This window comes from Dama dama, chromosome 22, assembly GCF_033118175.1.
Source record: "Dama dama isolate Ldn47 chromosome 22, ASM3311817v1, whole genome shotgun sequence".
Taxonomy (NCBI): Eukaryota; Metazoa; Chordata; class Mammalia; order Artiodactyla; family Cervidae; genus Dama; species Dama dama.
The window spans coordinates 18,312,894-18,329,667 of NC_083702.1; the positions used below are offsets into that span (position 1 = coordinate 18,312,894).

The 16,774-nt window shown below is 41.9% G+C and overlaps 1 protein-coding gene across 1 annotated transcript in view; it reads right to left on the reverse strand.

The window, feature by feature from the left end:
• Positions 1-16,774, reverse strand: part of LOC133043053 (uncharacterized) — a 285,837-nt gene that overhangs the window by 242,835 nt on the left and 26,228 nt on the right. Inside the window, 6 exon segments of the mRNA XM_061123943.1 lie at positions 1,093-1,407; positions 2,716-3,030; positions 3,106-3,198; positions 5,963-6,280; positions 6,843-7,151; positions 15,316-15,630. Coding sequence (XP_060979926.1) covers positions 1,093-1,407; positions 2,716-3,030; positions 3,106-3,198; positions 5,963-6,280; positions 6,843-7,151; positions 15,316-15,630 — 1,665 coding nt within the window.

The following is a 16,774-nucleotide window of genomic DNA, read 5'->3' on the forward strand; positions in this document are numbered from 1 at the left end:
TAGCCAAGGCAATCTTAAGAAAGAAGAATAATGCTGGGTATGTCATAATTTCTGACTCAAACTATATTACAAAGCTGTATTAATCAAAACAGCATAGTATTGGTATAAAAACAGACCCAGAGATCAATGGAACAGAATAGAGAGAAACAGAGAAATAAAATAGAGAAACAGACTCAGAAATAAATCCAAATGCATATGATCAATTAACTTTTGCCAAAGGAGACAAGATACACAATGAGGGAAGAACAGTTTCTTCAATAAATAAAGTGAAATTGCTAAATCAGGTGGAAGTTCTATTTTTAATTTACTTGAAGGAAACAAAAACACTAACTTAAAAAGATACATACAACCTAATGTTCATTGCAGCACTATTTACAATAGCCAAATAACGTTAAGTCTTCATTGATGGATGAATGAATAAAGAAAATGTTTTATGTGTATATATATCGAACCATCAAAAAGAACAAAATCATGACATTTGCAACAACATGAATGGACCTTGAGGGCATTATGCTAAGTGAAATAAATCAGACAGAGATAAAAAGTACCATATGATCTCATTTATATGTGGAATCTTAAATACAAAAAAATGGAGGCTCACAGATGCAGAGAATGGGTTGGATGCCAGAGGTGGGTTGGTGTAGGCAGAATTGGTGAAGGTAGTCAAAGGCACAAATTTACAGCTATAAAATTAATGCCATGAGGAAGTAATGGACAGTAAGGTGACTATACTAAATACTGTACTGTGTACTTGAGTTGTTAAGAAAATACATCTTAAAAATTCTCATCATAAGCAAAAAATTGTAATGCTATATGGTGATCGATATTACTAGACTTATTCTGGTGATCATTTACCAGTATATACAAATATGTAAGTATTATGATGTACACTTGGAATCATATAAGCTTATATGAATTAGATCTCAACTAAACAATTTAAATAACAAAGTTGGAACATGTGGATTAAATTAGCTCCACCTAACTTCATTTTGTGGACCCAAATTAAACTTATCACTTAGATTTTAAAATATAGAATCTCACTACTAACATCCTACAGGGTTGAGACAGACACAGAAACAGACAGTAAGTCACCTGCACAGGAGATATAGGCTTCCTCCTTTGGAGAACATGAAGTGTAATTCCAAGGGTCAGAAGGACACTGCCAGAGAGAGGTGTCAGTTTTCCGACAGCGGATTCCATCTACCCACCGGGGTCTGGAACCTTCCCTGAGACCAACAGAAGAGTTGAGGGTTCCACTGTCCCCACAGCCAAGCTGTCTGCAGATCACGGACACCGTGATGTCTTCCATGGGGCTTCGGCAGACACTGCCCCAGGTCCCATTGTAGAAAACTTCCAGCCACCCAGCACACTGCTGGGCCTCGCTCACCATCCTGAGGGCCAGGAACTCTAAGGTTGAAAATGAGGAGACAGGACACAGTGAGCACTCTACTCAGTGCTCTGGGTTTTCTTCTCTCCCAGAAATTGTGACCATACATCCTTGACCCAGCTGAGGAGATGCCCACTAGGTGACAAAACTGACTTTTGTAACCCTTTTACCTGACTTTAACCACTGATGTCTGTCTTTCTGTTTCTACCGCAATGATGTAATGGATACAGCAAAAAAGAAAGACCAACCTGGGCATCTGGTGGCAGGGGAGCTGAATCCTGCTTTCTGACAAAACTCAACAAGGGGTTTTGTGTGTGAAAGGATTTGAGGTAGACAGTGAAGTGGCAGACAGCATAATGAACCCCAGAGATGTCCACAGCCTAATCCCTGGAGCCTGTGATATGCTACCTGACCTGGAAAAAGGGACTTCTAGTTGTTTACTCACTAAGTCGTGTCCAACTCTGTGCAACCCCATGGACTGTAGCCTGCCAGGCTCCTCTGTCAATGGGATTTCCCAGGCAAGAGTACTGGAGTGGATGCCATTTACTTCTCTAGGGGAGCTTCCAGACCCAGGGATTGAACCTCCATCTCCTGCACTGGCGGGCAGATTCTTTGCCACTGAGTCACCAGAGAAGCCCCAAAGGGACTTTACAGACGTGATTAAGCTAAAGACTTTAGGATGGTGAGATTAAGCAGGAATACTGTGGATTAGCCATATGAGCACAGTCTAATCACATCCTTAGTTCCACTATCCCTAAAAGAGGAATATTTTCCTGTCTCTAGCTAGAGGGAGATGTGACTATAGATAATAGAGATGTGCAGCATTGCTGGTCGGATGATGGATGAAGGGGGCTATAAACCAAGGAATGTAGGTGGTTTCTAGAAGGAGGAAAAGACAAGAAATAGATTCTTGGCCAGAGCCTCAGAAGTGATGTGGCCCTGCTGAAACCTTGATTCCAGCCCAATGAGATCCCCGCTTGACACCTAGCCTACAGAAGTATAAAGCAACAAATATAAGAAGCAAAATGAAACTAGTACCCTGGGTTTAATATTTTTGCACCATATGCAATGGAAGAGTGAGCCATGCTTTCACGTGGAAACTGTAAGAAATAGCTCTACCAGGAAACACTGCTGAGAAGAAAGGACCAGAACCTCAGCTGCTGCAGCAGGAAGTGAAAGCACCTTGTGTTCAAGTCTGCTAGAAAGACAGACTCCATGGGAGGAAGCCTCCTTTTCTGGTCCTTTCAGCATCTCTCCCTCAGAGCTCAGACCCCCGCCCTCCAGGGCCCCACCCCTCCCCCAGCCTGTGGACTGTGTGCAGCGCAGACCTGAGCAGATGACCCCCGCATCCTGCTTGTGTCTGCAGTCTTGCCGCCCCCAGCCCCGGGAAGGGCACCTCCACACTTGGGATTCATTTCCTGTGCAGTTCACGTCGTCCAGCCAGATGGGCCCTGATCCTGCCCCGAAGTGAGCAGACCTCGTGGCGTTGAGGGCTTCTCCACAGCCCAGCTGCCTGCACACCACGCGGGCATCGTCCAGGTCCCAGCCGTCATCACAGATGGTGCCCCAGGAGCCCTGGTCAAGGATCTCCACTCTCCCGGCGCAGGGACCGCCCCCGTCCACCAGGCGGAGCTGTCTACTGTCTGAGGAGAGAGAAATGGGACCGTGAGGCATTGACCTGGGGAATGAGAAAGGTCTTCCGTCCTGTGGACCCTCACCTGAGCAGTATGGGGCGCTCTCCTCTAAAGCCGCAGAGCCTGCTGGTTCAGACAGGGAGTCCTTGCACTGAGGCAGCACCTGGGTCTGGTTTACTGCGGAAACAGCAATGATCAGAGGGTTGGGAGTGTTGAAGAACAGGAAATTGAATTAAGCTATATAACAACCTGGTGATAGAGGCAGAGATGAAACTTGCAGCATAGCAGTGAAGTTATTACAGTTTTAGAGTTCTGCTTCTGACAGTGCCACAACTTTTGTTTTAAGCCTAGCCTTCCACTATGAATGAGTTAAATAAGGTGTTCTATTCCTAAATCTATCCCTAAATAGAAGAAGGAAAATAAAATCCTTTCTGAAAGATATCTCTGATTTTTCATCGAAAACTGGGAGTAAAAAGCAGACATTAAAAAGAATTCCACAGGATGTTCAGCAACTAGAGTTACCTGACAGAGAATTCAAATAGCCATGAATAAAGGGCTTATGGAATTAATTGACAAAATGTGTATCTTGGCAGAGAAATGATAACATAAAATAAATAATTCTAGAGCTGAAAAACTTAACAGCTGAAGTTAAGAACTAATGAATGAGTGTATCAGCACATTATACCTGCATAAGGTAAAATTAGTAAAATGGACGATCAGAGGACAGATATTCCTCTATTTAGAAATGCCGATCTATGGTAGTATCCTGATTATAGGGCTGTATGACAAAATTTCCCATCTGAAACAAAAATTATATGTAATTTAGCTCATAATTTCCCGGGTAAGTTAACTGCGAAAGACTCGACTTGGCAATTCTATCTTAGGGTCTTTCATGTGGCTGCACATAGATGTCATCTGGGGCTGAAGTCATCAAAGACTTGACTGAATTGTGCTTATGTAAGGAAATTCCCTGAAGCATTTTAGGGGTAAAGGGACAATATGTCTGCACCCTAATTCAGGAAGATTTTACATATTCAGGGAGAAATGGAGCAGGAAGGGGACAGAGAGGGAAAGGAAGAGGGACAGAGAGATGGAGTCAAAGAGAGTCATTTGAAATGAAATACTATCAGTGGGTCAATCCAAGGAAAGGTCATCTGGGACTTTAATGTATATTATTCTTTTGACTTTTCTGTAAGTCTCAAATTACCTCAAAATAAAAAAATTTAAAAGGTCAAAACAAATGAGAGGGAATCATTCTGAGGACACCTTCAAGAAAAGAAATATTAATACCATCAAAAACATAAACTCCTAGGAGAAAATCTAGTAGAAGATGGAAAAACCTCTGAGAGAAATTTGAGACCAAACTGAATGGAAGGATATATTATGTCAATGAATTTGGAGAAACATAGTTGTCAAAGTCAATCATCTTCAAATTTCTACGTAGATTAAATCTTATCTCAATCAAAACATGTTTTGTTTTTTTTTTTTTTGGTGAAAAATGACAAGCTGATTTGAAAATTTAAACAAAACACAAAGTCAAGAATGATCTTGGCAAGAAAAGCAACAAAGTTAGAGGAGCTAATATAAAGTAACCCCTCTAAATTAAAATTATCCAGACTTACTGTAAAGTTGCAGTACTTAGGGCTTTCCTTGTGGCTCAGCTGAAAAGGAATCCGTCTACGATGTGGGAGACCTGGGTTCGATCCCTAGGTTGGGAAGATCCGCTGGAGAAGGGAAAGGCTACCCACTCCAATATTCTGGCCTGGAGAATCCCATGATTGTTTAGTCCATGGGGTCGCAAAGAGTCAGACACGACTGAGCGACGTTCACTTTCACTTTCAAAACTTTGCAGTAATTAAGAAAGTGCAGTATTGGTGCAAGGATAGACAAATGATACAGTGGAACAGAATAGAGAGTCTTAAAGAAGACAGACATACTTGCCCTTCTCCTTATGACAAAAGTGGCAGTGCAGTGGGGAAAAGATTCTGAGTCAGTTGATATATATATGAAACGTGACCCTTATTTTACATAGATATCAATCCCAAAAGGAATGTACAGTTATATTCAAGAGGAAAATAATTAAACTTCCATAAGATACTCTTGGAGACTGTTTTTATGATTTTGGAGTAGGCAAGGGGCTTTTTAAAGGGATACGAGAAGCGCTAAATGTACAGGAAGAAGTCAATAAGTTATATATTTCTTAAAGATGAAGAATGTGACTCATCCAAGGACACCATATCATTAAGAAAATGAAAATAAAAGATCAAGTGTTAAACACACAAAATAAATAACATATATTTACACCCAAAGTCAATGTCATGGTAAGTTGTACCATCATATTTGTAATTGTCAAGAACTGGAATCAACTCAAATCTCTACCATCAGTTAAATGGATCCATAAATGGTCATGTGACCATTCAAAGGTATACCCTAGAGTAATAAAAATGAACGAAGTGCTGCTAAACAACATCATTAGTGAATCCCTAACATCGTGCTGAGTTGAGGAAGCGAGACACAAAAGGAAATATGCTGCACAATTTTAAACAAAGTTAAAAAACCAATGAAACAGTCTATGGTACTAGAAGTTAGGTAAGCAGTTTTCACTGGAGAGGCGGGAGGGCACCGTTATGGGGAAACAACAGTGAGTCTGTGGTGCTGTGAATGTTCTCTTGGTTGATCTAGGTTGGGAAACATGACTGAAGTCTACACTTACTGCTTATACATTGTTTTCTACGATTATATGTAAATAATAGTTTTGCTTAAAAGTATATTATTTCCCTTCACACTTCTTGCCCTGACCTGAAAAATTAATGTATAAGAAGAATTACTTCACCATGAAATATCTGACTTCTGAAGCCAGTTTTCCCTCACTGTCTGTTCTTGGAGACATTTCACTCCAGGAGCATCCTGAGTACCAGTAGCCCTTGCCCCTCTCTCTTACCTGAGCAGATTACAGAGGCCGTGTTGCCATGAGAACAGTCAGGGCCACCCAGGGCAGTCACAGGGCAACTCCACAGGAAGGATTCCGCCCCTGAGCAGTGAAATCGGGCTGTTGAGATTTGATTACTTCCTTCCACAAAGCCTGGTCCTTTGGGGGTGGAGATGGTGACTCCACAGCCGAGCTGATGACAGACAACATTGGCGTTGGCCAGACTCCAGTGGGAGGCACAGAGTGCTCTCCATTGTCCAGAAATCTTCATCTCCACCTGCCCCTCACACTGAGAGGTGCCACTATTCATGAGCCGAATGTCTGAGTATGCTGGTAGAAGAAGACAGAATTTCAGCAAACTCTCAGGATTTTCTCACTGGAATTGAGTGTACATATGTGTGTGCTCAGTCATGTCTGACTGACTGTGACCCCACGAACTGCAGCCCACCAGGCTCCTCTATCCATGGAATTTTCTAGACAAGAATACTGGAGTGGGTTGACATTTCCTCCTCCAGGGGATGTTCCCTACCCAGGGATCAAATCCATGTCTCATGCATCTCCTACATTAATAGGTAGATTCTTTACCACTGAGACGCCTGGGAAGAATCTGCATGCAATGCAGGAGACGTGGGTTCAATCTCTGGATCAGGAAGATCCCCTGGAGAAGGAAATGGAGACCCACTCCAGGGTTGTTGCCTGGGAAATTCCATGGAGAGAGAAGCCTGGCGGGCTACAGTCCATGAGGTCACAAAGACTTAGACACAGCTGAGTCACTAAACAACAGCAGCAACCCTTTCCAAGCGTACTGATCAATGACTGTGTGTAGTGTCCCTCAGTTTGAGTTTGTGTGAACTAGATGTGCAGGGAGGTTAAGTCCTGATGTGCATCTCACCAGAACAGATGACCTGAACAGCTCCACTGTGGTGACAAGTGCCCCCTGGACAGGGCACTCTGGGGCAGGACCAGAGCTCAGGCTCCTCCCCTTTACACCTGAACTCTTCAGCCCAGACCTTGCCATTCGATGCTCTGAAGGGCACGCGTCCCAGCACAGACACAGCCTTGCCACACCCCAGCTCTGCACAGATGACCTGGGCAGTGGGGAGTGTGAAGTTCCCATCAGACACTGGGGTCCAGGCTTCTCCAGAATACACTTCTACTCTCCCTGAGCAGGGTCCATCCCCTCCAACCATACGCACAAATCCTAAGAGAAAAGCAACAAGAACAAAAAACCCAGTGAGTCTTAATGGTACTGACTTGGCAACTGGAAACAACATACCACGGACAATGGGGTGAAATAGTATGGCAAAAACCACTACAATATTGTAAAGTAATTAGCCTCCAACTAATAAAAATAAATGGGAAAAAAATAAGGCAACAGTAAGGAGTGGGCATGGAGAGAGAAGCTGACAGTGTCTGAACTGCATTTGAGCAAGTTTCTGAAGAAAAATCCAGGATTTTCAGGGTCAGTTTGGAATGGCTGATTTCCAAGAATGTATATTTTGAGGTTAGTTAGGAAGACATTACTTTGCCAACAAAGGTCCATCTAGCCAAGGCTATGGTTTTTCCAGTGGTCATGTATGGATGTGAGAGTTGGACTGTGAAGAAAGCTCAGCGCCAAATAATTGATGTTTTTGAACTGTGGTGTTGGAGAAGACTCTTGAGAGTCCCTTGGACTGCAAGGAGATCCAACCAGTCCATCCTAAAGCAGATCAGTCCTGGGTGTTCATTGGAAGGACTGATGTTGAAGCTGAAACTCCAGTACTTAGGCCACCTCATGCAAAGTGTTGACTCATTGGAAAAGACCCTGATGTTGGGAGGGATTGGGGGCAGGAGGAGAAGGGGACGACAGAGGATGAGATGGTTGGATGGCATCACCAACTCGATGGACATGTGTTTGAGTAAACTCTGGGAGTTTATGATGGACAGGGAGGCCTGACGTGCTGCGATTCATGGGGTCTCAAAGAGTCGGACACGACTGAGCGACTGAACTGAACTGAACTGAGGATGTGAATTACTCATCTAGGGGCCTGGAAACAACAGAACTCAGGGGAACTACCCTGCAGTGGGCATCAGATTTGAGTGAAGAACTGACTTAGGGCAGGATAGCTCCATGGAATTCGATAGTTTAGAGTCTAAGAGTCAGATAATGTTAGAAGGCCATCCTGAGATTTCTGGGGCTAGAATTCTGGCCAGTTATTCTCTCAGGAGCCAATACCCAAGTCACAAAGATTAGGAAAATGATGAGGACTGGATTCGTGAGTGCAGACCAGACTGTAGGAAGACTTACGGCTCATAGGAAGAAAGTTAGACATTATAGCAGGTCTAATATTATGATTTCACATGCTGTGCCTCCCAGGACTGCTGCTGCCTGTGCCCCTATCCTCACAGCAGGCTACGGCTAACCCATGCCTCCACAGAATACCTTCAGACACTCACAGGCAGCTCTGGTTCAGTCTCTTGTGGAGGTCACTGCTCCTTTCCCTGGGTCCTTGAATGCACAAGGTTTTGTTTGTGCTCTCCAAGTCTCTCTGGCTGGTACAAGGTTTGAGTTTAACTGCTATTGTGCTCCTCTTCCCATCTTGTTGCAGCTTCTCCTTTTATCCTTGGATATGGGGTGTATTTTTTTGGTGGGTTCCAACATTCTCCTGTTGATGGTTGTTCAGCAGCTTGTTGTGATTTTGGTGCTTTCCAAAGAGAAGATAAGTGCACATCCTTCTGCTCCACCATCTTAGTAGAGTCACAAGTCCTCTTGGAGGAGGTTGCTGTTAGCCCCATAACAGAGCCACTAGGTGGGCAGTCCACACACTAGAGACCAATTATAGTAAAGAAGTTCTTTGCACTGTTGCAAAAGTTCTAGGCCCCACAACAGACTTCCCAACCTGAGGATCTGGCAAGCGACTAAGAATCTCCAGGGAATCTAATTTTGAAGGTCAGTGGTTATCTGATTATAGAACTTCCACAGGACTGGGGAAACAGAGACACTTGGAGAGCACAAACAAGACCTTGTGTGCATCAGAACCCAGGAGAAAGGAGCTGTGACTCCACAAGAGACTGAACCAGACTTGCCTGTGAGTGTTTAGGAGTCTCTGGTGGAGGCATAGGCCAACAGTGACCTGCCGAGGGGTCAAGGGCATTGGCAACAGCAGTTCTGGTAAGCCCAGCATGCTGGCATAAGTCCTTTTGGAGGAGGTTACCATTGGCTCCAAAGATGGAGAAGCTCTATATATTCAGCAAAAACAAGACCAGGAGCTGACTGTCACTCAGATCATGATCCTTATTGCCTAATTCAGACTTAAACTGAAGACAGTAGGGAAAAACACTATTCAGGCATGACCTAAATAAAATCCCTTATGACTATACAATGGAAGTGAGAAATAGATTTAAGGGACTAGATCTGATAGACAGAGAGCCTGATGATCCATGGATGGAGGTTCATGACATTGTACAGAATACAGCGATCAAGACCATCCCCATGGAAAAGAAATGCAAAATGGTTGTCTGAGGAGGCCTTAAAAATAGCTGTGAAAAGAAGAGAAGTGAAAAGCAAAGGAGAAAAGGAAAGATATTTCCATTTGAATGCAGAGTTCCAAAGGAGAGATAAGAAAGCCTTCCTCAGCGATCAATGCAAAGAAATAGAGGAAAACAACAGAATGGGAAAGACTAGAGATCTCTTCAAGAATCTTAGAGATACCAAGGGAATATTTTATGCAAAGATGGGCTCGATAAAGTACAGAAATGGTATGGACCTAACAGAAGCATACGATATCAGGAAGAGATGGCAAGAATACACAGAACTGTACAAAAAAGATCTTCACAACCCAGATAATCATGATGGTTTGATCACTCACCTAGAGACAGACATCCTGGAATGTGAAGTCAAGTGGGCCTTAGAAATCACCACTATGAACAAAGCTAATGGAGGTGATGGAATTCCAGATGAGCTATTTCAAATCCTGAAAGATGATGCTGTGAAAGTGCTGCACTCAATATGTCAGCAAATTTGGAAAACTCAGCAGTGGCCACAGGACTGGAAAGGTCAGTTTTCATTCCAATCCCAAAGAAAGGCAATGCCAAAGAATGCTCAAACTACCACACAATTGCACTCATCTCACACGCTAGTAAATTGATGCTCAAAATTCTCCAAGCCAGGCTTCAGCAATACGTGAACCATGAAATTCCAGATGTTCAAGCTGGTTTTAGGAACAGCAGAGGAACCAGAGATCAAATTGCCAACATCCACTGGATCATTGAAAAAGTAAGAGAGTTTCAGAGAAACATTGATTTCTGCCTTATTGACTATGCCAAAAGCTTTGATTGTGTAGATCACAATAAACTGTGGAAAATTCTGAAAGAGATGGGAATACCAGACCACCTGACCTGCTTCTTGAGAAACCTATATGCAGGTCAGGAAGCAACAGTTAGAACTGGACATGGAACAACAGACTGGTTCCAAATAAGAAAAAGAGTATGACAAGGCTGTGTATTGCCACCCTGCTTATTTAACTTATATGCAGAGTACATCATGTGAAACACTGGGCTGGAAGAAGCACAAGCTGGAATCAAGATTGCCGGGAGAAATATCAATAACCTCAGATATGCAGATGACACCACCCTTATGGCAGAAAGTGAAGATGAACTGAAAAGCCTCTTGATGAAGATGAAAAAGCAGAGTGAAAAAGTTGGCTTAAAGCTCAACATTCAGAAAACTAAGATCATGGCATCTGGTCCCATCACTTCATGGGAAACAGATGGGAAAACAGTGAAAACAGTGTCAGACTTTATTTTTGGGGCTCCAAAATCACTGTGGATGGTGATTGCAGCCATGAAATTAAAAGACGCTTACTCCTTGGAAGGAAAGTTATGACCAAGCTAGACAGGATATTAAAAAGCAGAGACATTACTTTGCCAACAAAGGTCCATCTAATCAAGGCTAGCGTTTTTCCAGTGGTCATACTATGGATGTGAGAGTTGGATGTGAAGAAAGCTGAGTGCTGAAGAATTGATGCTTTTGAACTGTGGTGTTGCAGAAGACTCTTGAGATTCCCTTGGACTGCAAGGAGATGCAACCAGTCCATCCTAAAGGAGATCAGTCCTGGGTGTTCATTGGAAGGACTGATGCTGAAGCTGAAACTCCAGTACTTTGGTCACTTCATGCGAAGAGTTGACTCATTGGAAAAGACCCTGATGCTGGGAGAGGTTGGGGGCAGGAGAAGGGGTCGACAGAAGATGAGATGGCTGGATGGCATCATCGACTCGATGAACATGAGTTTGAGTAAACTCTGGGAGTTGGTGATGGACAGGGAGGCCTGGCATGCTGCGATTCATGGGATCACAAAGAGTCGGGCATGACTGAGCAACTGAACTGAATTGAAGGAACAATATTGCATGGGAACTTGGAATGTTATGCCCATGAATCAAGGTAAATTGGAAGTGGTCAAACAGGAGATGGCAAAAGTGAACATTGATGTTATAGGAATCAGTGAACTAAAGTGGACGGGATTGAGCAAAATTAACTTAGATGACCATTATATCTACAACTGTGGGCAAGGATCTCTTAGAAGAAATAGAGTAGCCCTTCTAAGAGTCTGAAATGCAGTACTGCTTGCAATCTCAAAAACAACAGAATGACCTCTATTCATTTTCAAGGCAAATCATTCAGTATCACAGTAATCCAAGTCTATGCCCCAACCACTAATGGACAAGATGCTGTAGTTGAACAGTTCTATGAATACCTACAAGACCTTCTAGAACTAACACTGAAAAAAGATATCCTTTTCATCATACGGGCCTGGAATACAAAAGTAGGAAGCCAAGAGATGCCTGGAGTAACAGGCAAGTTTGGCCTTGGAGTACAAAATGAAGCAGGGCAAAAGCTAACAGAGTTTTGCCTAGAGAATGCACTGGTCATAGCAAACACCCTCTTCCAACAACACAAGAGACAACTCTATGCATGGACATCACCAGATGGTCAGTACCAAAATCAGATTGATTATATTCTTTGCAGCCGAAGAAGGAGAAGCTCTATACATTCAGTAAAAACAATCCTGGGAGCTGACTGTGGCTCAGATCATGACCTCCTTATTGCAAAATTCAACCTTAAATTGAAGAAAGTAGGGAAAACCACTAGAACGTTCAGGTATGACCTAAATCAAATACCTTATGATTATGCAGTAGAAGTGACAAATAGGTTTAAGGGATTAGATCTGATAGACAGAGTGCCTGAAGAACTATGGATGGAGGTTCATAACATTGTACAGGAGGTGGTGACCAAAACCATCCCCAAGAAAAAAAATGCAAAAGGGCAAAACGGTTGTCTGGAGAGGCCTTACAAGTAGCTGAGAAAGGAAGAGATGCTAAAGGCAAAGGAGAAAAGGAAAGATATACCCATTTGAATGCAGAGTTCCAAAGAATAGCAAGGAGAGATAAGAAAGACTTCTTAAGTGAACAAGGCAAAGAAATAGAGGGAAATAATAGAATGGGAAAGGCTAGAAATCTCTTCAAGAAAATTAGAGATACCAAGGGAAGATCTCATGCAATGATGAGCACAATTAAGGACAGAAACAGTATATACCTAAAAGAAGTAGAAGATATTAAGAGGTAGCAAGAATACACAGAATAACTGTACAAAAAAGGTCTTAATGAACCAGATAACCATGATGGTGTCATCACTCACCTAGAGCCAGACTTCCTGAAGTGTGAAGTCAAGTGGGCCTTAGGATGGATTACTACAAACAAAGCTAGTAGAAGTGATGGAATTGCAGCTGAGCTATTTCAAATCCCTTAGGGACCATATTTCAGATAGAAAAAAAGGTAACCAAACAAAAAAACAAAGCCCACATCATAAAGACAATTTTTTATCATACATTTACCTAGTTTCTGAGTGTGCTCATGATTATTTATGTACACAGTTGAATTCTTTCTAGTAAAGGATTCTAACTGCTTAAGTTTGTGAACTTTGAAAAGTATGTTACAAAAGTTCAGAAAGAATGTTCTAACAAAATAAAAATCTACTACAGAAAGCAGGGGAGAATAGAAAAGACACCATGGTAATTAAAGTATTGAAAGATCAGCTTGACCACTTATTTAAGAATGAATGGTAAGAGATGAGATATTATGATTGCCTTTTATTATTTATCCATTTCCATCATCTTAGTGAGGTACTGGTTAGCACCCATGCTCTGCTTTGACTGGGAGTTTTGTCATAATCTACTCATTCCAATTGAAGCATTTTTACTTAATAAATTGCTAGTTTCTATATTAATCCCATGATATTACAAATTAAGAAAGAACAAGAAAGAAACATTCCTTGCATGTTGTTTTATGTAGCCTGATACATGTTAGACATTCAAATATACACCAAGTAATCAATAAAATCATCTCTTAATAAACAAGTCCTGTACACATTGGATAGAGGTTTCTGAAACAGATTATTATTTTTTATATTCTACTTGATCTAAGTTTACACGCAAGAAAAGTTGTGTTAAAGTAGTAAGAAAATTTATGAAATAGAGGGCTGATGTGAGGGGTTAAGATATTAAAAACAATAAACCCTATTGTGTTCTTGTGTAACAATAGGCAAGAGTGAATTGGGTAGAATACAGATATCTAATAGACTCAAATAAATACACATAAACACATACACAAAGAGATTTACCATTTGAAGTATGTAATACTTTATATCATTAGAGAAGATAGATTTTTTCAATAAATAGTGCTGAAAACTTACATTAGATAGATTTTTAAATAATAAAATTAAACACATACTTTCTATAAATCTCCAAAATAAATTATATAGTAGTTAACTATTTATATCATAAATAAAGCATAAGACCCTGAGAGAAGCAATGAATTACATACATTCTTTGAGAAACAGAGTTGACTGTAAAGACTCATTTAGCTTCTGAATAACAAAAAATTTTTCTGTATTTCAGCTAATAGAACACCACATTTCTGTGTTGAATAAAGTCGTTTGCCTCTGTGATGTGACAGAAAATTTTTCATTGGTCTATAACTTTATAAGCACATTTTAATATCTGACCAAGTCTTCTATTGTTACTGAGACATGACGTTTTAATGATCCAGTAGTTACAAATACGTTGTCATCTGAGGTAATTTAACATAGTATCTGGGGTCACCACCAATCACACCCATTTGTTGGGTACCATTTATATGCTTATTGGAAGGTAAGTGAAGTTTCTGTGCAAATGAGTTCAAGGAAGCCCTGACTGACTCGCCTCCTCACTGAACTCCTGATCGCATCTTCTAAGGAGAGTGAGTGAAAGTTTCAGGGTTAAAACTAGGATTAGCCTGACAGCTCCTGTCCAGGTTTCTGTCCTTTTAATGGAAATCAGTCTTCCTGACCTGACCTGAAAGATGTCAGGACACATTTATAAGTATCGGCCTAAACAAAAGAAATACTCATAGCAGAGAAAAGCAGTCTTATCAAGGCCTACTGAATTTAGAATTAATGCATTTAACCTAATACCACAGAAATCCCAAAAGACCAACATAAAAATACTGAAATTAACACAAAAGAAAACCCAAAATTTGGAATCTGTGTTCTACTATGTAGAGAACTAGGTTCACACATCAGTTCATTAATATGAAGAGATACAGATGCAGCATTACCTCAGTCAAAAGGAGGAAGACACCCAGGCCCACACCAGACAAACTATGGCCTCTTTCAGGGATAATATCAATGAGAGTTCAAAGCTGCAAATAACATTGGAGGTGCCTGAGTACTGTGTTCTGATCTTAGACCAGAGAAGAGAGAGCCTGGGGAAGTTCTGTCACAAGAGTGATATGTTCACAGTTGCAGAGTTAAGACTGAGCCTCCTCTGTCTGTTCTGTGCTCTCAGGTCCCAGGTTCCTGCACAACATCTCATCTTCCTTCAGATTTGCTGTTCAGTAGACATCATCGCCCTCTCCTTGGTGCTTCACCTCTGCTCTTTCCTCACAGAGGAAGAGCATTTCCCAAATTTTGTCCATTTGTAAGAGAGACAGACACCTGAGCCATAGAAGGGACCTCGGGGTCCAGATTTTCAGGAAATTACTCTCTCTGCAGCTGTGTCAAAGGCTGGGAAATTCCCGATTCCCTATATCTCGGCTTCTGCTTAGGGGTCTTTGGTCCAGAGGGAATGTCCCCTCTCACTGTTATAGCTTTTGTTTTAATTGGAATAGAGCACTGTGTGGCTTGAGATGTAGGAAATACCTCTGTTGGATGTGGTATTTGACCCTTCAGAGATCCACAAAGATCAAATGTCTTCCTGGAAGACCAAGCCTGACTTTTACTCTTGAGCTGCCCATTCACCCACTTTCTTGGAACTTTCCATTCTCTCAACCATTAGACACTGCACTGACTGTACCTGAGCAAATGACTCCTGCATCCTTATGATGATCACAGTTGTGCCGACCCCAGGCCTGGGAAGGGCACTTCCACACCTGGAGCTCATTTCCTCTGCAGTTCACGTCATCCATCCAGATGGGCCCTGATCCTGCCCCGAAGTGAGCAGATCCTGTGGCATCGAGGGCTTCTCCACAGCCCAGCTGCCTGCACACCACATGGGCATCGTCCAGGTCCCAGCCGTCATCACAGATGGTGCCCCAGGAGCCCTGGTCAAGGATCTCCACTCTCCCAGCACAGCGAGCACCCCCATCCACCAGGCGAAGTTGTCTGCTGTCTGAAGAGAGAGAAATGGGAAATAAGGCATTGACAGTGGGGATGAGAAGGGTCTTCTGTCCTCTGGGACCCTCACCTGAGTAGTAGAGGGTGCTCGCCTCTGAGGCTGCAGAGCCTACTAGTTCAAGTATGTAGTTGTTGCACTGGGGTAGCACTGGGGTCTGGTTTATTACAGCAGTGAATAAGAGAATAATAAGATGAAAAATAGAAACAACAACAACGAGAAAAATTAAATTGAAAATACTCCAGCGAGTACTCTGAGACAGAAGATGTTACCCAGGTCTTACCAGTTAATCTTCTGACCTGTAGAGTTCTGCAGAGCATCTGAGAAAGGTATACAGGAAATGTTAGGTTCTCTATCCTAAGCAGTTAAATTATTTCAGAGCCACAGGAATCAGGTGGCAGCTGGATGGATTCCTTATAAACCACACACACTTTGGTGCCCTTGACCTGAGAGTTAAAGGGATTAGATTAAAGGGAATGGAGTCAGGAAATGGCCTCATCAGAAGCCTCAGGGAGCAGCCACAAATCCTCCGCAATTAGAATCGTTCTCTTGATACAGTCATGCAGAACTTAAAAACAAAGGGTCTATGAGATGCCATGGTTTACCCCAGAATATTTCACTATGATTCTAGGCTTCAAATTCCAGATCTGGTCACATAGTCCCAAAATGTATGATCTCTTTGAGTAGATTGGAAAAACTTGCATGAGAGGAGATGTCAGATGATATTGATTGACACTGACCAAATTCTACTGGGAATCATGGAATGTTGCTTCTTCTCCAAAATGAATATAATCTCTCCTTGGACTTCATGTGAAGATCATTATTATTCAAACTTGGGAGTAATCTGCTCTCTAGCTGGAAAATATCATATATTTTCCACTCCATCAGAGAGCAGAATTAGGTTATATTCCTTCTCTAAAAGCATTTGAACAAACAATATTGACAGACTCACTACATTATTCTATCCTCTTGTATATAAAAAGTGATATAAAGTTTGAAATAATGTCTAGCAATGTTGCACTTTAAGTAAATGATCAGTAGAGAATAAAGCCTAATATTTTCCACTTCCATGAAAAAGAAGTTCACAACAGGCCAATGCTCATTTTTACATATAACTAAAAAAGCTGGAAAATGTAAAGAA